The 26246-nt window shown below is 36.0% G+C and overlaps 1 protein-coding gene across 1 annotated transcript; it reads left to right on the forward strand.

The window, feature by feature from the left end:
• Window positions 1-23288: 23288 nt before the first annotated feature.
• Window positions 23289-25412, forward strand: LOC126714487 (chalcone synthase). Its single transcript, XM_050414649.1, has 2 exons — window positions 23289-23656; window positions 24168-25412. The coding sequence occupies exons 1-2, from the start codon at window positions 23476-23478 to the stop codon at window positions 25169-25171; spliced, it is 1185 nt and encodes a 394-aa protein (XP_050270606.1). The 5' UTR covers window positions 23289-23475; the 3' UTR covers window positions 25172-25412.
• Window positions 25413-26246: the final 834 nt, after the last annotated feature.

The raw sequence follows: 26246 nt of genomic DNA on the forward strand, positions 1-26246 counted from the left end.
TAGTTAGTGCTTCAATTGATAGAAGTTTGAAAGGTACATAGATTCTTTGTTTTTTTTTTTTTGAAACTCCATAGATAGATTCTTTGTTTGCATTTTATAAAAACACCTATGACATATGGAATTTTTTAAGAGTAGCAAATTTGATAAAGAAATTAGAGCTCTTAACTGTCAAAGGATTATTATAGCGTCAGCTACTAGACTAGAGAGATACATTTTGTTGAGTAAAATGTCACTATACATATTAATGTTAGGTAGAGTTCCGTAGAGTGTGCTGAGAAGATAAACTATGACTTTTCCCATTATAAATAAAAAGACAAATAAAAGAGTGTAGTTTTATCTGAATATTCTTTTGGTTTCGTAAGCTATTTGCTTTATTAGATTTTTTGTTTGTTACTAAAATCTCTAAACCCTAGCTACCACCACGAGCATACGTCCAACTAACGCATGGGGTAGCTACAAGTTGGAAGCATGGGACTGTTCTATATATAATTATAACAAGTCAAGAACGACCGTATAATAATAATAATAATAATAATAATATCTTCATCAAAATAATAATAATAATAATAAATCTTAACAATAATAATAATCTTATCAATAATAATAATAATATCTTTAAGTGACCAATAGTTTATTTTGCCCATTTAAGGTGAGAGAAGCACTTGTGAAATGCTAGTAATAAAAAGAAAATGTTCTTTACGTGTCCAACAGCAATAGGGCTTGCCCTTTCAACTTTCAAGGCAAGAGAAGCCCTTATAAATATAATTAAAGTGCTAATAACGAAAGAGTATGCTTGTTAATTATTTATTTATATTTTTTATATAATTGGATAGATAAAATGAGGAGAGAGGATTTGAATTCTAAAAGTTTTGGTTGGAAATATTTCAAGGTGTCAGTTGAGCTACAAATTATGTTTGTGATTAGTAACTTGATCTGTTAATGTGCATTGTCGTAAGAAACAAGTCATAATAACTCTAGCAAGATTGCAGAGATGGGTTAAGACTTGTGGAAAATAATGTCAATGGTCAATTGGATGGGTGCAATGTTCACTTGACTTTTGGTGGTGTCACAATTACACCCACAAGAAACAAAGCCAACCCATTGTCAATAACATTTGTTGAAAATTTGCTATAAAATTGGATAGTTACAATGAGGAAGTTTAGAAATCTCCATTAGAAATGTTAAGAGGGTTTTCATTGAGTTACAAACCATATCTGCAATTAGTAACTCTTGCAAATGTGTATTGTCTTAAGATACAAATCTTAATAATTGCAGCAAGATTGCATAAATCGATTAGACTTGTGGAAAATAATGTCAATTGAATGGGTGCAATGTTCCACTTGATTTTTGGTGGTCCCATGATTACACCCACAAGAAGCAAAGCCAATCCATAATCTATCACATTGATTGTTAAAAACTTGCTATGAAATTGGGAGGCTAGAAAAAAATGTTAATGTTAGTTTACTTTCCCTCTTTAAATAAATTAATGACAATGAATTGGGAAATAAGTTCAATTGTCAGTTTGTGAGTGCAATGTTCCACATACCTTTTGGGGGTGCCATGTGTTAGGACATAAGTGATTCAATGTTAGAAACATATGTCAACATTTTATGTAATTGGGTAATCCTTTGACAAAACGCACTTTACTTATAATTGGGTAGATCTAGGATGTATTTAATGCTTCAAGAAACAACGTTTCAAGTTGAAGTATTAAAGTCATGCAAGTCTGTCCATGAATCGAGTGAGAAAGTGCAGGATTTTAAAACTCAACAGCTAGCATCTATCGAGATTTAAAAGCTGCTGAAGCCCGTGGCTCGACAGCTAGCTCGATAGATGGCTATCTATTGAGGTTTATGAAGTTCAGTTTTTCAAACTGATTTTCATCGAATCCGTGAATGTATGTTTGGGCTTTCTTTTCTCACAACCCTAAACATATATAAGGATTATTTTGAGGGCTGTAAGAGGTTACACAAGTTGCACAAGAGCAAATTCCACAAGTGTGAAGGAAGGTGTGACCGGAAACCTAGTCTGCCCTAGTTCTTGAAGAAGCTGCTGTGTTTGTGCACCATAGGGTTTTGTGACCAAGCAACTTCATGATTTTCATTGTGTGATGAACAGAAGAAGTTTGCAACCAACATCCTTCTCTAGTTGGTGATCAAGTTGCATACTGGGATCCGCGCAATTGGTTAGTCACATACTGGGAGCTGTGCATTGAAAGGAGAGATTGTCACTACAAAACAAGTCCAATTGGGTATTGTGGTAAGGGTCCAACTGTAGGTTGGTATAAGGTACTGGGATTCCTTTACTTGTAACTGCTTGTTTTAATAATAGTGAATTCTCAGGAGTGGTGACCTTAAAATCACTCGATGGGGTTTTTGCCATATAGGTTTTCCCTATTCATAAACAAATCACCATGTCAATATAATTTCCGCTGCATACTTAGTTTAATTGGTGATTTGTTTGTGCTACCACATACATCGCATATTAATTTGATTAATTAATAAACTTGGCTAATTAATCAATTAATTCATCACAAGGGGTCAATACGTTTTTGGCCTATCACCATGAACAATAAAAAAACCCACAAGAAGCTAAGCCAATCCATATCTATCACATTTGACTGTTTGAAAATCCTATATAAGATTGGGAGGCTAGAATAAAAAATTATTGTTAGCTTTCTTTCACTCTTTAAATAAATGACAGTGAATTGGTGATAACTCTTTTTCCCCCTAAGCATTATAAGCTATAACTTGTAACTATTTGAGTAGGTTAGGCAGTTCATGTGAGAAAATGATAGCACTCCAACGATCTCTAAATGCCTTTATTCGGTGGCATATATTCTAGTTTCAAGTTTGAAAGGTTGAACCTTCGTCCAGTCAAGCAAATGGTATTATCTTTGTGGCTTACATTGCCAATTGCTCAGGCACACAACCTGGAAATTTTGTTTGAGCCTTTGAGGGGACTGAAATGGTAAATCCATTATATATATTCATATATATATATATATATATGATTTACAATTTTACAGTCCTATGTATATATATTAATTTTATAAATTGGATAGAATTTCAACCTATAATGTCTACTCCATAATGATTACTCTTTATCATTATCATCAGTTTAAGACGTCAATCGGTTGATGATATAAACAGGTTAGACCCATATGCATTCTAAATGCATTGAGAACTTCTTATTTAGATCCCAAATATTTATACAATAGACTACAATTTGATTAATTCAACCAATTACATGCATCCCAAATAGATAATTCAACAAGTAATTCAATTACAATAAACATTCAAGAAATCAAAGTAAAGAAGAACACAAATTCGGGTGACAGTGAAAAATCAATGAATAACATATTCAATGGAAAAACCACTCTCGAAATCTAATCCCCTAGAAAATTCACTAGAAGAAATAGTTTACAATAGTTTACTTAAAAATCCTTTGCACAACTAGACTCTCTAGTGTAATATTTGCAAATGCTTTGTTTGCCTTTTCACCCCAATTTCTCTAAAATTTCTGGAATCATTTTATATGAATCTTCTCCATGAACAAACCTTACTCACAACAAAAATTTTAATGGAAATTGAAATCCCCCCATAAAACAAATGTGTGTGTATATATATTTTATTATTATTATTATTATTTAGATTGCTTCTCATGATAGACTTAGAAATTGAGTTCTATTTGCTACAAAAAACATGTAATTCTAATACTTGCAAAAGATTGCGACTAATGAGTAAGGTTTTTTTTTTTTTTTTTTTTTTTTCCCTTCTTTTAACATTTGGACTAATATAGTAAAAAATAATGTTTTATCATATTCTGGAAACCATCTCCAATCTAAATATATTTGAAATAGCCAAAGGTTTAATCTTGACCCTAGTTATTTCAACTGCCCCTCGATACTTGGTCTAGAGCTACAATTAACACCCAATCTATATGTGTGTGTGTGTGTGTGTGTGTGTGTGTGTGTGTATTGATGATGCCAAAATCGTCAGCAATCATGATAGTCCAAATGGCTTCAGCGCAACCTGCAAGATGATGAGAAAATGAAACAAAAAGGTCACCGGCGTGGTACTAGCCAATGAACCTCCGATGACAAAGTTAGAAGTGAGAAAGAGATAATTGAGTGTTTATGTTGATAAGGGTCTAGTTCTGATGATACTTTACCATTGGTTGGGAGTGCTTTATATAAGCTTCTGTTCTCCTAGCCATTGGAATACCATTAATGGTGGTTTAATTCCTTGTCTGGGTAATGTCTCTAATAGTTAATGTTGGGATACAGAAGCCTCTGAGCTATTACTCTCTTTACTTCATCCAATTGTAATGGCTCAATAATTAAAGGCTTCATTTATGGTTTGTTCCTCATCCATAGTCATGTCTAGACGAGTTGGATTTCCTGACTCATCAATTGCCCCTCCCGCCCCCCCGCCCCTCCCCCCAATTCCTTGGTCGTTAACTCCCTTGACGATCTAAGGAATATGAAGGGTCATCCTACGTTGGATGTGGCCTTTCTAATTGTGCTTTTATTGCATTTATGGCGACGTGACGGCACTGCATGCTTAGTGGCCACATGTCTGTTTTGATTGGCTAGACGTGGACACGTTCCTCGATGAGGCGTTTGGTTTTCCCGCGTCTCGGTTTTTGGGGAAGCCTTTAAATGCTTTTCTCTTTCTTCCTTTTCCCTTATTTCTATTTTCTTCTTCCTTTCTGTGTTTTCTCTATCTCTGTGCTTCCTCCTCTCTCCGAGCTCAGGCTACTTCGCTTCTTTTTCTTCAAGTACGACACTTTCTTTTCTCTTCCTACCTGATTTTCCTATGTTTTTGCTTCAATTAGGGACCTCCATTTTTCTTTCTTTTTGATATGTGACTATTCTGAGGTTAGGCGTCATTGTCCTTCTGTTTCTTTCCTTTTTGCTCATTTAGGAGCACTTCTTAGGTCCACCAAAGGTTACCCGGAAGTTAGGTCTTTTATCCCTAGGGATAGTGCCTTAGGGTTAGTCTTAGCTGACCTTCCTCCTCTATTATGTCAATCCTTGGATTGGTTTAGGTTTATTCGAGAAATATCCATAGAGGTGAGGTCCAATGAGCTAGACACAGGCTTATCGTCTAGTGACAAGGCTGTGGAGGTCGATACCGCAGTCTTGGCGCCTCCATCTTTGAACCCTTCATCTTCTTTACATACCATGTTGAGAGCTTTTCACGCTCTTAAGGAAGTGTGTTCCTTGGATGAGGACAATCTTTTTAGGGATAGGTTCCAACTTCCTGACAAAACCAAGATTCTCCTTCCTTGTCCAAACGAAAAGGCTTGTACTTTTAACCCTGGGGAGGTATGTTTTTACGAAGTTGCCTTCCAAACTGGCCTTAAATTCCCCGTCCATCCCTTTGTAATGAAGCTTCTCCATCACTTGGGCAACTTATGCCAAACTCCTGGCGGATCGTCATCAGTTGCATGGAGATCTAGATGATAGTAACGGAGGGTGATGTTATTCATTTGGACGAACTTTTGTACCTATACTATCTTAAAGAGTCAAAAGAGTTTAGGTATTACAAGTTGGTGCCTTCGGATAGGAAGGCCCGTCTTATCGCTAATCTTCCATCGTCATTCCGTTATTAGAAGTCTAGATACTTTTTTGTATCTGGAGACAGTTGGGAGACCTTCTTGGATGACTTCTAGGGTGATGTCCCTAGATTGCTGCGTAGGTGGGAGACACCCAAGCTTGGTGCATCTTCTTCTCACTTTTTTTCTTTTTTTTCTTTTTTTTTTCTTTGAAAGGGCTCCTCTTTGTTTTGTCCAATATTGACACATATTCTTCTTTTCCTTCTCTACAGCTAAGTCTCATCCAAAATTGAAGAGCAAGTATAAAGGTTGTGTTGAGGACTCTTTGAACTATGCGAAGACCATTGAAGACTTTGACAAACTGATCGACCCTCGGACCTTGGCTCGTCATTTTCTGGGTCTTGAGCCTTCTTCTTATGTTTTATAAGCAATAGCCAAAGAAGAAAAAAGTAAGTTTTTGGTATTGGCATACTTAATTTTGTGTGAGTCTGGTATTGATATCTTGTTTTGCAGAGATGACAACTAAATTTAATCAAGAAATGTATGCCAAGCTGAGAGCAAGGAAGAACGAGCCTCTGTCTAGCATCGACCAAAAGCCACCCAGGGTGACGAAGGAGGTTGTTGAGACTACTACGTCCACCCCCATTGCTTCTAACCCTAAGACATATCCCCCTTCTATTTCTTTTAAGGAGATCACTCCTCGTCCGAAGAGAACTCGTGGCAACGATAAGGGAAAGAGCAAGATTGACTCCAATGTCTGGGACGACGCTACAACTGCCATTGGGAGAGCCCACAACATCATTACTCCAGGCGAGTTAAAAAGTTTGAGTGTTGTTCTTTCCCATGAGTTGGTGAGTCATCATGTTCACGAGCTCATCCAAGTACTTTTCTGCCCAAACTTGTTCTTGTCACAATCTTCTTAGTTTCTTGAAACGATTCTCATCTTGTTCATTCTTAACCAGGTTTTAGGAGAGGTGCTCCACATTACCACCGAGTATCTTACCATTGAGGAGAGGGTCGTTGTGTCCAACTCCAAGGTGGATGCTTTAGAGGCCAAAAATTCTACGCTAAGGAAGGAGCTAATAACAGCGATGGAAAGTGGGAACTGAATGAAGGAGCAAATTACAGCATTGACTGACGGTCTCAAGGCGGAGAGGTTGTTGACGAAGCAAAAGGATGATCAACTTCAGGCAGCCAAGCGAGAGGTTTCCACAGCTGAAGATGATGTTGTGCAAGCCTTTCAGCTTACTGACGAGTATAACGGCATCCTACTTAGCTGGTACTTTAAGGGTTTTAAGCTGCTGAGGCATTACCTGACAAAGCACAAACCCGAAGTAGATCTAGAGAACTTGGATTTTGAAGCTGTTGACTGGGAAATGGAAGCCAATGAAGCTAGTGTTGCCGAGGACATTGCTTCTGAAGGTAATGATGATGAGGGACCTAGTGATGGATAGGACGACCCCGCTATTTGAACTACCTGCAAGACTTGTCCTTCTTCTTTTTTGTGCCCTACTTGTTTTGGGGCTTTATGCGCTTTCTTTTGAACACTATATATTTTGGGTGCCTTGCTTGTTTTTGGGGCTTTATGCTTTTGCTTTTGAACGCTATTTTATTTTTTGTTCTCGTCTTCTATTTTGAACACTACTTTTTGTTCAGACAACCATACCTTGGTATGTTTTATCGTCTAGCTTGTAGAAGTTGCCTTACTTTTTTACCTGGTTGGTATGAGCCCTTTTTTCTGGGGGGTTGCATATTTTTTTCAAGTTTTGATGTTTTGCCATTCATTTTTGTTTGTCGAAAAGAAAATTTAACACTTGAGATTTCATCAGGCTTATCATCTACTTTGTAATTTATGCATGTGTTTGGAGTCATCTCATGATTCGTCATTAGATTTAGTCCATCATTGGAGTCTTCATATGATTTGTATCAATTGACGGGTTCATGTCGTTGTCTTGGTCGTGTAATTTTATGTCCTCTGAAGGACTTATATCACTGGCCTCATCATACGATTCATGTCCTTTAAGGGATTTATATCGCTAGCCTTGTCATGTGATTTATGTCCTTTTGAGGGACTTGTATCACTGGTCTCATCATGTGATTTATGTCCTTTGAGGGACTTATATCATAGGCCTTGTCATGTGATTTATGTCCTTTTAAGGGACTTGCATCACTGGCCTCATCATGTGATTTATGTCTTTTGAGGGACTTGTATCATTGGCCTCGTCTTGTGATTTATGTCCATTGAAGGACTTATATCACTGGCTTCGTCTTGTGATCTATGTTCATTGAAGGACTTATATTAATGGCTTTTTCAATCCTTAGTGTCTTTTGTAGAATTCATGACTTGAATAATTCCTTTATTGAACTACTTTAAAGTAAAACAAGAATTCTATCAAAGATTACAAAAGATTAACTCCTTACTGATGATACCTCTTCAAATGTTCAATGTTCCATGGACGGGGTAGTTTGCTACCATCCATGGATTCTAAGTGGTAGCTTCCTTGTCTTGAGTAGTGAGTGAATTTGTAGGGGCCTTCCCAAGTCGACCCTAATTTTCCATGAGTTGGATCTTTTGTCGCAGGTGTAACCTTCTGTAAGATGAGGTCTCCTATGTTGAATCTTCTGAGCTTTACTCTTTGATCATAGTATCCGGCCATCTTTTGTTGGTACCTTGCCATTCTCTTGGATGCTTCGTCCCTTGTCTCATCAAGGCAATCTAGGTTCGTCTTCAGTTAATCGTCGTTGGTGTTTTCATCAAAAAATTCCCTTCTTAAGCTAGTGACTCCTACCTCGACAGGGATTACTGCTTTTGTGCCATAGAAAAGATTGAACAGGGTTTCTCCTGTTGGGGTCCTAGTTGTAGCTCGATATGCCCAAAGGACGCTTGATAATTCTTTAGGCCATGCACACTTTGCCCCTTCTAGTCGAAGCTTCATGGATTTCAACAAGGTTTAATTGGTTACTTCCGTCTGACCATTAGCTTGGGGATGTCCTGGTAACGAGAATCGGTTTCTGATTCCAAGTCCTGAACAGAAAGAGTGGAATGCCTAACTGTCGAACTAGCATCCGTTGTCCGATATGATCGTCCTTGGTATGCCAAACCTACAAACAATGTTCTTCCACACGAAGTTTTGTACCTTTGCTTCTGTGATCATTGCTAGAGCTTCTGCCTCTACCCACTTTGTGAAATAGTCAATTACCATAAGTAAGAATTTTACCTGTCTTTTTCCTTAGGGCAAGGGGTCCACTATGTCAATCCCCCATTATGCGAATGGCCAAGGGGAGGTTATGGTCGTCATCTTCTCTCCTGGTATCCATTGGACTTACTGGACATTTCCATACTTCTAGCATTTGTTGCATCTCTTGACGAAGTCTTTTGTCTCCTTCTGCATTGTTGGCTAGAAATAGCCTGCTCTGCTGATTTTTGACACCAGGGACCTTGGCTCTAAGTGGTCTCCACAAACACCTACATGAACTTCTTCCAGGATGTACTTTGCTTCGTCTTGTTCAACGCAAATTAGGAAAGGGAGGGAGAAACCCCTTTTATAGAGCACCCCATTTAAGAGTGTGAATCTTGTAGCCCATTTCTTTATCTTTCTTGCCTCGTTCAGATCTGATGGTAGTTTTCCGTCCCTGAGGTAAGATGTGATGGGTCTCGTCCAACTCGTGTTACCTTATATCGTGAATGTGTGTAATTCTTCAATGTTAGGGAACTTCTGCACTTCCAGTTTTACCCCTTGTAGTTCTTCTCCGACATCCGACGATGCATGTCATGCCACTTTGTATATCTCTACATTCAAGCTTCGTGGGACCTACACAAACTCTACTTGTTCTATTTCCCCGGTGAATTGGTTTGTCAACTTCAGGTACTTTTGCATTCTCTGCTCCTTTGCTTCGTAATCCCCTTTGATCTGCCCAATTACCAACTTGCAGTCACTTTTCAAGAGGACATTCTTAGCTTCCATAGATTTAGCTATCCTAAACCCAGTCATTATGACCTCATACTCTACCTCGTTATTGGTGGCTGGGAACTGGAGTTTAACCCCATATCTCGAGATGTCTCCTTCTGGTGAGGTGATGAGGACCCTAACTCCACCCATTCCTTTTGCTGACAATCCGTCTGTCTGTATCGTCCATAACTCTGACTTGCTCATTGAGCTTTCTTCGGGCATGGTGAACTTAGCAATGAAGTCTGCTAATACCTGGGTTTTTATGGCTGTTCGCGATTTGTACTCGATGTCAAATTAGCTCAACTCGACCGCCTATTGTATCATCCAACCTACTGCTTCAAGTTTGTTCATTGCTTTCTTGATTGGTTATTCCATCATAGCGAGGATTGGATTGGCCTGGAAGTAAGGACGCAACTTTCGAAAGGCGACGATTAGAGCGAAAGTGATCTTCTCAATACGAGGGTATTTCACTTTTGCTCCCTGGAAAGCCTAATTGACGTAGTACATAAGGCATTGGATCCTTGATTCTTCACGGATTAGGGCCGCGCTTATTGCGGTGGCAAAATTGGCCAAGTATAGAAATAGGTCCTCGCCTTCCTTGGACGGGCTTAACAACGGCGAATTACTCAAATAGCGTTTTTGCTCCTGGAATGCTACTTCGCAATCATCAGTCCATGCAAATGCATGCTTAAGAACCTTGAAGAAAGGAAGGCATTTTTCTGTTGCCCTTGAGATGAATCAATTGAGAGCTGCAACCCTCCCTGTCAACTTCTGCACCTCCTTGACGTTTCTAGGTGCGGTCATTTCCAATATGGCCATTACCTTCTTAAAATTGGCTTCTATTCCTCGTTGTGACACCATGAAGCCAAGGAACTTTCCTGAGGAAACTCCAAAAGTACCTTTTGCTAGGTTTAACCTCATTTGGTACCGTCTCAAGGTCTTGAAAGTCTCCTTTAGGTTTACCAAATGGCTCTCCACTTCCTTGCTCTTGATGAGCATATCATCTACATAGACTTCCATATTTCTTCTGATTTGCTTACTAAACATTTGATTGATTAGCCTTTGATAAGTAGGCCCTGCATTCTTCAATCCAAACAGCATAACCCTATAATAATAAAGTCCTTGACTAGTGAGGAATGGCGTCTTCCCTTGATCCTCTTCTGATATTTGGATCTAGTTATACCTTGAGAATGCATCCATGAACACCAGGAGCTTATGTCCTGCTATGGAATCAACGAGTTGGTCAATTCGTGGTAAGGGAAAGTTGTCTTTTGGGCAGGCCTAGTTTAGATCCGTGAAATCCGCACACATTCTCCATTTTCTGTTTGCCTTCTTCATCATGACGACATTAGCCAACCATTCTGGGAAGTATACTTCCCGAATAAACTTGGCAGTCAGGGGCTTATCAACTTCATCCATGATAGCCTTGTTCCTTTCAGGAGCAAAGACTCTTCATCTCTACTGGACGGGCTTTTTCTCTAGATCTACGTTCAGTCGGTGTTGTATGACATCCTCTAATATGCCGGGCATCTCTTCATGGCTCCATACAAAGACATCTAGAATTCTCTTCAGGAACTCCACTATTCCTTTTTTCATTGCGGGATCGAGGTTTGCTCCTACATTCGTCACCTTCGTGGGCTCTCCTTCCACCAATTCGACCATCTCTAATGTTTCCACTGTTTCTGTGCTTTTGTCCTCGATCATCCATTTGTGGTTCTCCTTTGATGCCAACACTGCTTGATAACATTCACGGGCCAGAACTTGGTCTCTTTTAATTACCCTTACTCCATTTTCTGTAGGGAACTTCACCTTTAGACAATATGTTGAGGTTGTCGCTTTCCAGTGATTAAGCGTTGGTTGTCCAATGATGACATTGTAGGATGAGAGACAATCTACTACTAGGAAATTGAGTTGCCTCGTTATTTGTTAAGGATACGAGCCAGTTGTAACCGTCAAGGTAACTATTCCTTTTGGGTACACCCTATCTCCATTGAAACTGACGAGGGGAGATTCAAAGGGACGAAGCCTTTTTGGATCCACTTTCAATTGCTGAAAGGCAAAGAGACAAATAATGTCAACGGAGCTTCCATTGTCTACCAGGATTCTTCAAGTGTTGAACCCCTCTATCATAAGCATGATGACCAAAGGGTCATCATATGGTTGTTTTACCGCTCTAGCGCCCTCTTCTGAGAAGACCATGTCTATAGCCTCTCTTATCCTCCGTTTTAACGATGGTACCATATGGACGCTATCAACCTACCTTTGATGTGATTTCTTGAAGGACTTGAAAGAGCCTCCTACCGTTGGACAACCATTGATCATTCTTATTTCTCCTATGACATTCTTTGGTCGTTCTTGTGATTTATCATCGTCTTTAGGCTTATCTTTTGACCTGGTTCGGTTTTCCTGCTTCGGCTGTCCATATGTGTTTTTCTTGACAAACTTTTGCAATCTTACATTTTGGATCAGCTCTTCTATCTGTTCTTTGAGGTCTCTGCACTCGTCAATGTAATGCCCGTGGTTTCGATGGAAACGGCAATACTTTTTCTTGTTTCAGGCATTGGGTGAACCGCTCAATGGCTCCCACCACCTGAGATGATGATCGTCCTTAATCTGCATCAAGATTTGGTCAATGGGCATTACCAAGGGTGTGAAGTTTACCATTTTTCGAACCTTGTTGTCCCTTCGCTTGCCGCTGTCATTACTGGACGACTGGTCTTTCCTTTCCCTCTTTTGGCCTTTCAGGTCGTCTTGAGAGCTCGCCTTGGATGTTCGAGGTCCACCCACCTCTATTGCTACAAAAGCATCCTTCATATTCATGTACTTCTGAGCTTTTATATGCAAATCCGTCATTAATACTAGAGGACTCTTGGCAAGCGCCACTACGAACTCTTTAGATATTAATCCATCTTTGAACGTTGTTTATTTTACTTGGTCCTCAGCCTCATCCACTTCCAGCACCTCTCTGTTAAACCGTTTCACATATGATCTTAATGATTCCCCTTCTCCTTGTTTGATTACCAATAGATGATCCACAGGTCTTTTCTAGCATTGTCCTCCTACGAAATGACACACAAACAAGCTACTGAGCTAGTCAAAGTAGTCGATGGAGTGCCAACTTACTAAACCACACTTGGATAGCTCCTTTGAGGGTGGTTGGAAAGGATCGATATATTCGTTCGGGGTTTGTTACAGGCTCAAGGTCATCTTAAAGGTGGTGATGTGATCCAATGGGTCTTTCAATCCGACATTCCAGGACTTTCTGTGTGAATAGGGAATCGGTTCTTCTCACCATCCCATACAAATTCTTCGTCGTTTCCCTTTCATTGCATTCTTGAGCTCGTCCATCTCTTTCCTCATGTTTCTCAAAAGGTCGTTGCTAGCCTCGTCAGACCGCTCTTTTCTCCTTGATCCATCTCTCCCTTGGCTACCTTTTGGGTCTTGCACTTCATCTTCGTTCCTGTTGTTTTCAATTCTTCTTGGCAAGTAGTTTTCCTCCTGTTGCAATCATTGCCTCATCTCCTGATTTTGTCTCATTAGTTCTTCTACACTGGTCGTGAGAGCTTGGACTTGCAATGCCAAGGTGGCTGATTCCAATTGTGCATTGGACTCCATTTGGATGACAACAAAGGTAGGGCCACGTATCTATCCTTAGGATTTAGGAAAGAAAGCATTTCACACAAACGACGCCAAACTAATGATGCCAAAATCGTCAGCAATCAGGATAGTCCAGATGGCTTCAGCGCGTCCTGCAAGATGATGAGAAAATGAAACGGAAAGTTCACTGGCATGGTGCCAGCCAATGAACCTCCGATGACAAAGTTAGAAGTGAGAGAGATAATTGAGTGTTTATGTTGATAAGGGTCCTATTCTAATGATACTTTACCTTTGGTTGAGAGTGCTTTATATAAGCTTTTGTTCTCTTAGCCGTTGGAATACCATTAATGGTGGTTTAATTCCTTGTCTGGGTAATGTCTCTGACAGTTAATGCTGGGATACAGAAACCTTTGAGCAGTTACTCTCTTTACTTCGTCCAATCGTAATGGCTCAGTAATTAAAGGCTTCATTTATGATTCGTTCCTCGTCCATAGTCATGTCTAGATGAGTTGGATTTCCTGACACATCATATATATATATATATATATATATATATAATCAAAGTTTAGAAAAAATCCAATTAGATTTTAATCGGATTCTTAATTTTGCACCATGTGTTCTATTTAATTTTTAATTTTATGTTAAGTGAATTATTGAGTGTAAAAATCAAAGAGTTCAAATCCAATTAAATTCTAAATTGGAGTCCAATTTTATGCCACATGTCCATCTAAGTTTTTAATTTTTGTGACAAGTGAATTATTGGGTGCATAAACCAAAGAGTCTAAAACCAATTAAATACTAAATCATATATATATATATATATATATGTATGTATGTATGTATGTATATGAGAAATCATTACATATTTTAAAAATGTATGGTTTAAAAAAAGTATAAGCTAATACCATGTATAATTTGAATCATATAATTGTGATTATTTTTAATTGTATCTGTGCATATGCACGGGGCTACACACTAGTATTGTTAATAATAGTATATGATAAGAAGGTGTAAATCAAAATTTTTTGTCCTTCAAATATTGCATTGATTCAATTTTTGGTTTGATATTTCAAAATTTTAAATTATAATACTTTATTAGTATATCTGTCTATTTTTTTGTCAATTAATTGTTTTCTAACCATTTTTTATCTGCATTTTTGGTCTTTTAAATAATGGAGTGCATTCAATTTTAGTCCCTTATTAAGTATTAGATTGGTTTGATCTCAATTTCTTACATATAGAGCTAGTATATACCTCATGGGAAATGATGGGCATTTGTTAATGAACCATTTAAAAAAATATATATATATAGGAAAAAAAAAAAAGCAATTGACTTTTTTGACAGTTTTTAATATTTTTCATAAAAAAGTAGTATAAAAAATTTTCAAAAAAACTTTATCAATAAATGCCTTAAGGGCATCTGTTAACATGACTCATAATTAATTAAATGTTTGCACCACTCCCTTGGTGCCATATTTTCAGTGTTGCAATTTAGTCCATTTGGAAATCTATAATTACAAATATCAATAATTGAACATATCTTTAATCCTGTACAATTTTAAGATCGGGCAAAACTTAGGTACAGTACTTAGGTGCTGTTCCTTAGATTCAGTGGTGTATCTATTAAAGGATTGAGGAGGGCCTAGCCCTCCCCCCCTCCCCCCAATTTTTGAAAAAATTAAAATTTTTTTTTGAAATATCTTAAATAATTTGAGAAATTTTAAATAACCATATCATTTTGGCCCCTCGTACCTAATAATAAACATATATATCTAAAAAGTATATGGCTCATTTGTACACAGTAGTAAAAATTGAAAAGTCATAAATTTTGTTGATGTGCCGCACCACCAAATCTCTCGCATAGTTACAAAACGTTTTGCCTCACACAGGCTCATTTGTACACAGTAGTAAAAATTGAAAAGTCATAAATTTTGTTGATGTGCCGCACCACCAAATCTCTCACATAGTTACAAAACGTTTTGCCTCACACAGCTCTCTCTCTCTCTCTCTCTCTCTCTCTCTCTCTCTCTCTCTCTCTCTCTCTCTCTCTCTCTCTCTCTCTCTCTCTCTCTCTCTCTCTCTCTCTCTGTGCATGTTTGCCACTTTGCCTCACCTTTCTTTTTTACACAGGTCACTGTCGTGGGCCCCTTACTGTACAGAGTGCAGTAGCTCTATTTAAGCCCTATAGCTGACTGGCTCTAATCTCTATCTTTACCTGATACCCATTGCTTTTAACCCTTTAACTCTTTCCAGATACTATTTATTTTGTTTTGATTTTGTTGCTTTACTTTTCAGTGCTTTTTTTTTTTATTCTTTATAATATATTATTTATTATTATAATAATCAATATATTATATATAGTATATACTACTATATTAAATTGTATTTAGTTGTTGTTTATTTATTTTTATTTTTTATGCATTGACATTTGAATGATTGTTTGTCTTTTATTTAGCAATCTTTGAACTATTAGTATTTTTTTAGTATATTTTTTTAAATTTCAATCATTTTATTTAATAAGTAATAATTTAATTTGATAAATCTAGGTTCATGGGCAACTTTAGGACTATTGACTCATTCTTCAAAAAAAATGAAGACGGTAATTCATAAAATAGTACACTTTTGGGTTATAATTTTGAAGGGTCAACTTCCAATGAACGTCCTTCCAAATCTCCAAGGATTGATCCTGAAAAACATCCTTCTAGATCGTCAGTGGTGGAAGTGGAACTTGAAGAAATTCATTTAAAATTTTCACCACTTAATTCCAATGAAGTTGATGTTAGAATTTTAAAACGAGATCCAGGAGAACACACTGAAAAGTGTAACTATCCAGCCAATATACGTGATGAAGTTAGACATGCTTATTTAAAAGCTAAACCATATCAAATTCATCTTTCAAACTATCCGTTTTCTAGAGAAAAGCATTCTCGTCGCTTTCAAGCTTCTTGGTTCACTCAATTTTCTTCTTGGCTAGAGTATTCTCCTACTAAAAATGCTACATACTGTCTACCATGTTATCTCTTTACCATGGAAAGAAGTAGACGCCCTGGCTGTGATGCTTTTACTTTCATTGGATTTAGAAATTGGAAAAAAGTTAATAATGGAAAGAATTGTGCCGTTTTGAATCATGCTTGGGAGGATCCTTGCTCACCTCACAACAATGCTGTGAAATATTGTGATGATCTATTGAATTAATCAGTGCATATAGATAAAGTGATGAATGTGGGGTGAACAAATTCTAAATAATCGACCACAGATGAAAATTTTTATTGATACTATTCGGTGGCTCATCTTTCAAGGGTGTCCTTTTAGAGGTCATGATGAAAACCTTAAATAAAAAAACCGGGGAAATTTCCTTGAGATGATTAGAATTTTGGCATCTTATAATCATAAGGTTGAACAAGTTGTTTTGGAAAATGCTCCAAAATCTGCTAAGTACATTTCGACTACAATTCAAAAGGAGATTCTACATGTTATTACAAGTAAAGCGTGGAGTAAGATTCGTGAAGACATTGGAGATTCCAAATTTTGTATTATTGTTGATGAGTCACATTATGAGTCAAAGAGAGAGAGCAAATGGCTCTTTTTTTTAGATTTACTAACAATGAGGGCTTTATACAAGAACGCTTTTTTGATCTTTCTCATGTTAAACACATTGTTGCATTGACTCTAAAGAACGAAATATATGCTATTCTTTCTCGTCACTGTCTTGACATTCAAAATATTCGTGGACAAGGATATGACGGTGCTAGCAGCATGTGTGGTGAATGGAAATGATTGCAAGCCTTAGTTCTTAATGATTGTCCTTATGCATACTATGTGCATTGCTTTGCTCATCAGTTACAATTAGCATTAGTTGCTGCATCAAGAGAGGTAATCCCCATCCATGAATTCTTCTTGAATTTAAATTTTATTATCACTATAGTTGGTTCTTCATGTAAACATAATGATGAACTAAGAGCTACTCAAGCTACAGAAATTGCTAGAATGTTAGCTATTGATGAACTTGAAACAGGAATAGGAGCAAACGAAATTGGGACTCTAAAACGGGCTGGTGATTCTCATTGGGGCTTTCATTTTAATTCTATTTGTAGCCTAATGAAGATGTTTGGTCCATCTTGTTTGGTGCTTGAAAATATAAAAGAATACGAGTCCACCTACTTGCAATGTGGAGATGCAAATGTAGCTTATAAAATGATTAATTCATTTGAGTTTATATTTAGTTTGCATCTAATGAAGGAAATCATGGGTATTACTGAAGTTCTTTGTCAAGCTTTGTAGCAGAAATCTCTAGACATCTCAAATGCCCAAAATTAGTTTCAACAACAGAGGCACTCATCCAAAATTTGAGAGTAGATGACTAGGGTATTTTTCTTGAGAATGTCATAGGATTCTCCAAAATATTTGAAATTGATATTCCAGATCCTCGATTTGCTGAAGGTAGAGGTCATAAGAAAAGGGATCATGTTACAGTGGAGCATCATTATCATTTTGATATATTTAATGCTACAATAGATGTTCAATTGCAAGACCTTGACAATAGGTTTGGTGAACAACCAATAGAACTCTTAACACTTTGCTCCAAAGGATGCTTACAAATCCTTTAATATGGATGACATATGTCATCTTGTTGAGAAATATTATCCTCTTGATTTTTTTGAGCGTGATAGGACTAGTTTGAAAATTCAATTGAAGCTATTTGAGCATGATGTGCAAAATCATTCGAAGTTTCAAAATTTTTCATCTATAGTAGAATTATGTCGAAGGTTAGTAGAGACAGAAAAGTGACAGGTATATCCTCTTATTGATCAATTGATTCACCTTGTTTTGACTCTTCCAGTGTCCACAGCAACTAGTGAGCGAGCCTTTTCAACTATGAAAATTGTTAAAACAAGACTATGCAACAAAATGGAGGACGAGTTTCTCTCAGATAGCTAGGCTGTCTACATTGAAAGGGAAATTGCTGAGAACTTCACTACTGACTCAATACTTGATGACTTTAGATCTCTTAAAGAGTGCAGGTTACAGTTTGGAAAAAAAGATGTTTAACTTTTATGTTAATGTATGTTTTACGACTTTGCCCATTTTATAGTTGATTAAAGATATTAAATCGTTTTGTTAATCTTGTCTCATGATTGTTTAATTTTAATTAAATACATTTTTGTTTATAGCATATATTGAGTTATGAAGTATTGCACATTATTATTTTACATTTCATACCAAAAAAAAAATTATATATGGCCCTCCCAAAGATAAATTCCTGGCTTTGCCACTACTTAGATTCTGTTCTTAAAATTCAACCATATGGTTGTACTTAACTAAAAATACACTTCCATCCCATGAAAATAAAGCCACATGTCTAAATTTTAAGATGAGAAGCTAAGTTATAGCACCTAAAGTATTAGTACCTAAGTTTTGTTCTTTAAGATTTGTTCATTATTAGCCTTGGACTTGAACCAAACCAAACCATTCCTTTTTCTTACATCTTTTACTTCTACCATAATGATTTGTTGGTCATTGTCTCCTTTGGATAAATGTAAGCTTAATACAAATGCTAAATTAGGGTTAATCTAGAAAATCATGGCTTCTGGAATCTTACAAGAGAATGAGGTATAGGTAATCAAATAACAAGTTTCACATGCAATCTTGGTAATTACTCTATCGCTAACATAGTTATCATGGCCATACTAAAATTAGTGATTGAACTATCAAACCGATGAAACATAAAAAATTTCTGGATTGGTATGAAAGAAATACCGGATTTTCAAAAAAAAAACCCAATTAAACCATAGAAAAATACTGAATTTTATGGTTTTATTAGAAACATTCAGTTATTTATTTATTTATTTATTTTTAATTTTATGTCAAGTTATTTTAATTAAATATCCATACTTTACTTCAATTTTTCTCTTTTATTAATGAGCTTTTAAGTCTTTTATTTATTTTTATTTTTTTAAATAAGATAGAATTTATACTCTAACATAATCTAAGTGCATATGTGTGTGAAACTCCCTCCTGAAGACTTGAACTCCTGCCCTTGTCCCCCACACCCCACGAGCACTTATACTTGTGGAGTAACCATCGCACCAAGGGTGTGCGGTGGTAAGTCTTTTATTTTCAAACTTGAAGTAAGTGGTCAAAAGTTGTGAACAATAACTTGCTTAAATTCTATATTTGAATAATGATCTAAACTATAGTTTTCTATTAATTTCAATCTTTGGTATATTTGCAATTTAATTTTTAAATCAGGTACAATCAGAAATTATTTTGGTTACTAACTTATTACCATTCATTTATAGTATTTTGGACGTATCAAAAAATTTATTGTTGATGGTCACTGCTTATTATTGTTCGCGTTACTATGCAGTATTAATCATTGGTGTTCACTTTTACCGTTCATTTTATTATTACAATTTTTATTTTTTTTTCATTTTTGTAAGTGTTTTTTTAAGAAAATTTCAACCTATGGTCAACAACAGCTAAAAAAAACAGCCTATTGTAGTCCTAAGTTGCCTTCCCTTGCAAATTAAACATATATGAATTCAAAGTTTCAAACCCTTCCATTGTATCAGAACCCCTAAAAATTATCCTCATAATATTTCAAAGTATTTGAATAAAACAATAATATAGCTTTGAATTAATTTTTTTTTTTTTAAATAGTTATCAATTCTAAAGAAAATAACAGAGGGAATCATTGGCAAGAAATATACATCACTAAAGTTATAGCCACCGGGGATTGGGGAGGTTTACATCTTCAATCTTCAACATGAGAAGCCAATTTTAATTTCGTCCAAACCAGCAATTCTAAAAAACACACAGAATCATTAATTCTAAAGAAACACAGGAACCATTAACGAAAAACACATGACTAAAGTTCGGCCATGGATCTTCCCAAGTTAGGGTAGGCTTCCCATTTTTAAAAGTTTCTAAACAAATTTGTGAAAAAATATTGTGGGCAGTGTTTATCACACATACGTTTGCAACATGTTGTTCCCAAACATTATTTCTCATATCCTCGTGATGCCATTTGAGTATTAGTCAATGAGAATAGAAGCTAAACAAGATCTTCAACATGAAGCCAAGTTTTATTACCTCACCTCACCAAACCAGAAATTCTAAAGAAACACAGGAAATCATTAATTCTAAAAAAACACAAGGAGCTATCAAAAAAAAAAAAAAAAAAAGACTAAAGTTAGGCTACCTCTTCCAAGTTAAGGATGCTTCCCATTTCAAAGTTTCAAACCCTACCATTGAATTAGAGTTCCTAAAAATCATCCTTGTAATATTTCAAAGTATTTGAATAAAACAATAATATATATAGCATTAAAATTTATATAAAAAAAAGTTATCAATTCTAAAGAAATTAACATAGAGAATCATCAGCGAGAAAAATCACTAAAGTTATAGCCACCTCTTCCAATTTGGGGACAGGGGAGGTTTCTGTTAGGTTCTAAAAGTTTAGAACAATTGGCAAATTGTGAATACAAACTTGTCTAGATATAAATCTCAAAGTCTATAAGTATTATTAGACAATGCTCAAGGTGATTCAAGTCAAGATTCAAGAACATACAAGCTGCAGGAAGAAGATTTCATAATATGTCTTGTTCAATCGATCGAAAGACAGGCTCAATCGATCGAAAGTCGTATCTGTAGAATTTTAATTAAGCCCAAACAGCAGTTCAATCCTATTAAGGATTAGGGTTTCAGATCTACTTCTTCTACTATATAAAGGAAACTCTAAGCACATTTTTATAAGGCTTTTTAGAGAGAGAAGAGAGTGCCTCTTTTGTATTTAAGGTTTTGTTCCTAAAAAGCTCTCTCATATCTTCTACCGGTGTTATTACTTAAAGAATCTCAAGATCTGGTATTGTAGAAGTTGCTGCCTTCTCTAGTCATCAAATGTGTTGATGATCTAAACCTTCAAGGGTGGTCTTGGAGTCACAAACAAGAGAGTTTGTGTTGCTAAACCTTTGAGTGGGATCTCAAAATCACAAACGTGGGTATTTGTGTTTTGCAAAGGCCAAAAAAAGAAGGAGTTTGTGGTCTCGGAGCTTGCACGTGGTCGTGTCAGTAAGTTTCTACTGGTGGGTAATAATAAGATGTTAGTGATCTAAGTCACTATTGTATCGCTATTGTAAAACTTCGATTCTTTCTAGTGAATTTGCTTTTTACCTTAAGGATAGCTAGGTTAAATCCTCCCCAGGTTTTTTACCGGTTTGGTTTTCCTGGGTTATCATATCGTTGTATTTTTTATTTTCCGCTGCTATACATTGATATGATATATTTCTGTCAACCTAGATTTGTTAATTTGACTAAGTAATCACTTGGCTAATTACCTAGGTTAATCTGATTGTGGTTTTAAGGGGTCTAAAAACTATCAGTTTCCATCTTCATTCTTTAACATGAGAAGCTAATGGTCCGTTTGAATTAAGGGGGAGTATAGTAGATTTAGTCTAAAATTAGCCTATTTTCGGCCAACTCTATTCTACTCCCCTCCACGTCTCCTCCATCAAAATGGGCCCTAAGTTTAATTACCTCACCAAACCGGCAATAATAGTAAAAAATACAGGGAATCATTAGTTCTAAAGAAACACAGGAACCATAAACAAAAAATATTTGACTAAAGTTCAGCCACCGATCTTCCATGTTGGGGGGGAGACTTCTTATTTTTAAACAGACTTGTGAAGAAACATTATGGGCAGTGTCTATTCCATACATGCCTGCAACATGCTATTTTTCCCGAGCATTATTTCTTATATATATCCTCAAGACCCCACCTGAGTATTAGTCAACGAGATTAAAAATTGAACAAGACCTTCCTTAACACGAAGCCAAGTTTAATGACCTCACCTCACCAAGGGAATCATTAATTAATTCTAAAGAAACATAGGGAACCATTAAAAAAAAAAAAAAATGACATGACTAAAGCTAGACCACCTCTTCCAAGTTAAGGAGTCTTCCCATTTTTAAAAGACTTGTGAAGAAACCTTATTTCTCATATCCTCAAAACCCTATCTAACTATTTAGTCTACATATACGAGTATAGATATGAAACAAGACCTTCTTCAACATGAAGCCTAGTTTAATTATTCCAATTACCATACCAGCAGTAGGTAGCTAGGTGAATTGTCTCAGCCCAAACTTTGGGCCGTTATTATCCGTCTCTTCTCTTCCTCAGAATGTCTATTAAGATGTTCTCGTATTATGACAATATGACCATACGAGAGAGATGGTCTGGGACCATAATTAACTGCCTTGCCTTCCTGTGTTATATTTTCCTTAAATGCAATGTCTGTCCGAGGTGAAGAAAAAAATGGTAGATCAGTAGGTGGAGTGTCCATACTTGTGAATGGTACACCATCTAGTCAAACATTAATACAAGGCATTTAGGCCTTCTTTAGGACAAAATACTTTTTCCCCCAATCACCTCCAAGTTTCCTCTCTTTTTTCTTTTTTTCTTTTTTTTCCCTTCTTTTTTTTGTTATAAATCTTGTTTCTGTCTCTTTTTTTTTTTTTTTTTTAATATCAATTTTTATAATTTCAAAAAATTTATTTAGTCCTAGGAAACAAAGCATACATTGAGTGAGTTAAATTAGGATCACAATAAAAATTCATAACAATAGCTAATATTTACATAGTACTTCACATTTGGGTCCATCATAATTTACAATTTAGAATTTGTATATCAATGGTTCTTTTATTTTTTTATTTTTTTATTTTTGATAAATATAATAGATTTTCAACTAAATGCATCCGTTCCATGATTATTGCTCTACATTATTGGGCCAAGAAATTAATTAGTTTTATGATATAGGTCAAGTCTAAACCTTAAAAACTCTTATTCAATGACAAATTTTTTTATCAATTGAGTTAACTAGAACTTATATTTTGAGCTATTCATTCGTGAGTATCAAGAAAAATAAAGGAATATTGTTAAATTGTTCCGAATTGTTGTTGGTGAGGTTAGTTAAAAACATAAGTGGCTTATAAGAGAATATTGGAAACAGAAAGGAATAGTGAAAAGATCTCAAAATGTTAGGAGTCAACATGCAAACCAACTTCATGAATAAATGTGGCTCTATATCTACCACCGGTTAAAGTGCCTAACCCCAAAGCTCACGTGGATCACCAAATGGCCGTCCATTCAACCTACCTCATTCCGTCTTATATAAACTCTGCCTTTGCTCTTCTTGTCATCTCGTCCCCAAAAACCAAAACACAAACAAACTCTTTCAGAAAATTAATTTCAGTATCACAAGCATCACTTAGAGCTTAAAAAAGAAATTTTAGTCCGATCGAGTTCTTGGTTAACTCGGTCTTTGCTAGCTCTTTGAGAGAGACTAAGATCAAATTCAGGCTGTCACACATGGCTTCGTCTTTGGATGCAATCCGTAAGGCTCAGAGAGCAGAAGGTCCAGCCACCATTTTAGCCATTGGCACAGCCACTCCCTCCAACTGTGTCTCTCAGGCTGACTATCCAGATTATTACTTCCGAATCACCAAGAGCGAGCACATGACCGAGTTGAAGGAGAAGTTCAAACGCATGTGTATGTATTCGCATCTATCATATGTAATATTAGTAATTTAGTACGTACTAGTAATTTTTATGCATCCCACATGCATCCTAAATTATTGTGTAGCAAAGATGAACTAAATTAATTTTTTTTTTTTTTTCATAATTTGATTGTTATAAGCGAGTAACTTAATACTTCATGCTTGTTAGTTATAAAATGCACCGTAGTGGTGCTATTTACTCTTACTAAACAAATCTCCACTTGAAATGGAGTTTATTAATTATTTCTTAGATTATATAAAAATTTTAAATAATTTGTTAGTTTTATACATTTATAGTCTGAAATCATGAAATAAATTAATTTAGAAAAAACCTTGTATAGATCTGGCGTATAAAATTTATGTGAGACTGATATGTAAGCCCACATGAGTTGTATACGCAAGACAAGACAAGACGTCTTATTCATTTCAAATTTAGATGATTTTTTTTTTTTTCCTGTAAACTACTAATTTTTCCAATCCATGCACCATTTGTACTAATTACAGGTGACAAATCGATGATAAAGAAGCGTTATATGCACTTGAATGAGGAGATTTTGACTGAAAACCCAAAGATGTGTGAGTACATGGCTCCATCACTTGACGCACGTCAAGATATAGTAGTGGTGGAGGTTCCAAAGTTGGGAAAAGAAGCAGCAACAAAGGCAATCAAAGAGTGGGGGCAACCCAAATCCAAGATCACCCACCTTGTCTTCTGTACAACCTCAGGTGTAGACATGCCTGGTGCAGATTACCAACTCACCAAGCTCCTTGGCCTTCGACCCTCAGTGAAGAGGCTCATGATGTATCAACAAGGTTGCTTTGCTGGTGGGACTGTGCTTCGTCTTGCTAAGGATTTGGCTGAGAACAACAGGGGTGCTCGTGTTCTTGTGGTTTGCTCTGAGATCACAGCAGTTACTTTTCGTGGACCTTCTGATTCCCACTTGGACTCATTGGTGGGTCAAGCACTTTTTGGCGACGGTGCAGCTGCTGTGATTATTGGGGCTGACCCAGATACTAAAATTGAGCGTCCCCTGTTTCAACTTGTGTCGGCTGCACAGACAATTCTACCAGATTCTGATGGTGCAATCGATGGACATTTACGTGAAGTGGGTCTCACTTTTCACTTGCTAAAAGATGTACCTGGGATTATATCAAAGAACATAGAGAAAAGCTTGGTTGAAGCTTTTACTCCAATTGGTATAAGTGATTGGAACTCTCTGTTCTGGATTGCACACCCAGGTGGTCCTGCCATTCTTGACCAGGTTGAGATCAAGCTAGGACTCAAAGAAGAGAAACTTAGATCGACCCGTCACGTTCTGAGTGAGTATGGGAACATGTCTAGTGCATGTGTGTTGTTTATATTAGATGAAATGAGGAAGAGCTCTGCTGAAAATGGAAAAGCCACCACAGGTGAAGGGTTGGATTGGGGTGTTTTGTTTGGATTTGGACCTGGTTTGACTGTCGAGACAGTTGTGTTACACAGTGTCCCCGTGGAAACCAGTCACTGATGATCGATGATGAATATCTGTGTGTGCTCGTGATGAGTGAAATTGAAATTATCTCGATTGGGTTACAGGCAAAAAAATTTGATCACTTTCCAATAAAGAGACCGTTACGCTGATTGGTGCTCCTTAGTAATAATATTCTTCTACTACATTATTGTTTGTAATTTGTATTAATTGTTTAGCATTTAAAAAATACAAATGGCCTCGTGACGGCTCAATGGGTTGGTTCACGTTCTTTCAACAACTAGTCAACTACCCTTCAATTCTTGTTTTTATTTTATTTTTAATTTTCCTCTCCTTTTCTTTTCTTTTTTGGGTTTATTGTTAATCAATTTACTAGTACTCTAAAAATCAGATCTACCCTTGAATCCATTTCTTCTTACGAATCTCAATATTTGTTGTATGTTTTTACTTTTGTTTATGTGGAGAAGGTTCTTCCACTTTTGGTCATTCGCTTGGTATTTAATTAGTTGAAAAATAAAAGTAATAAATCATGACCATATTTTTCTTGAATATAATGTATTAAATTACACTTTTTGCTTCTTAAAGTTTGGGGTTGTTTTTATTTTGGTTCTTGAAGTTTAAATTTTTTTTTTTTTTTGGGTCCATCAACTTTTATCTTATTTTCAAAATGATCATCATGTCCATTAAATTAAATAACTAAATTATAGTTGAAATTATATTATTTAATTTAATTAAATAAAATGATTTTTTAATGAACTTCTACAAATTTAGATTCATCAATCTTGTAATGTTAAAAATTATATATAATTTTACTTCGAAATGAATTATTTATATTATCAAAAAAGTTGACTATCAAATTGAAAAAATAATAATAATAGTGATTTTAGCAATAAACAACTTGAATATTGCTTTGTCTGAGCTGCCAATTCCTTTGGGGGAAGCTTTATGATTTTAGACTACTATTACTCACCTTCCATTTTAATTTAAAAAATAACAATATCATGTTTAACATATATTTTAAATGAAATGTGTTCAAGTTACACTTGATGTAACTTCAAAAAAATTATACCTTTTTTGGACCATTATTTACTATTAGGTTTAAGGGTGAAAATAC

The sequence above is a fragment of the Quercus robur genome, chromosome 2, assembly GCF_932294415.1.
Source record: "Quercus robur chromosome 2, dhQueRobu3.1, whole genome shotgun sequence".
NCBI lineage: Eukaryota > Viridiplantae > Streptophyta > Magnoliopsida > Fagales > Fagaceae > Quercus > Quercus robur.

Bases quoted from the DNA above. Each gene is read 5' to 3' on its own strand.
- LOC126714487 (XM_050414649.1), top strand. From the start codon at position 23,476: ATGGCTTCGTCTTTGGATGCAATCCGTAAGGCTCAGAGAGCAGAAGGT. The intron at 23,657-24,167 runs GTATGTATTCGC...TACTAATTACAG, and splicing joins GGAGAAGTTCAAACGCATGT to GTGACAAATCGATGATAAAG.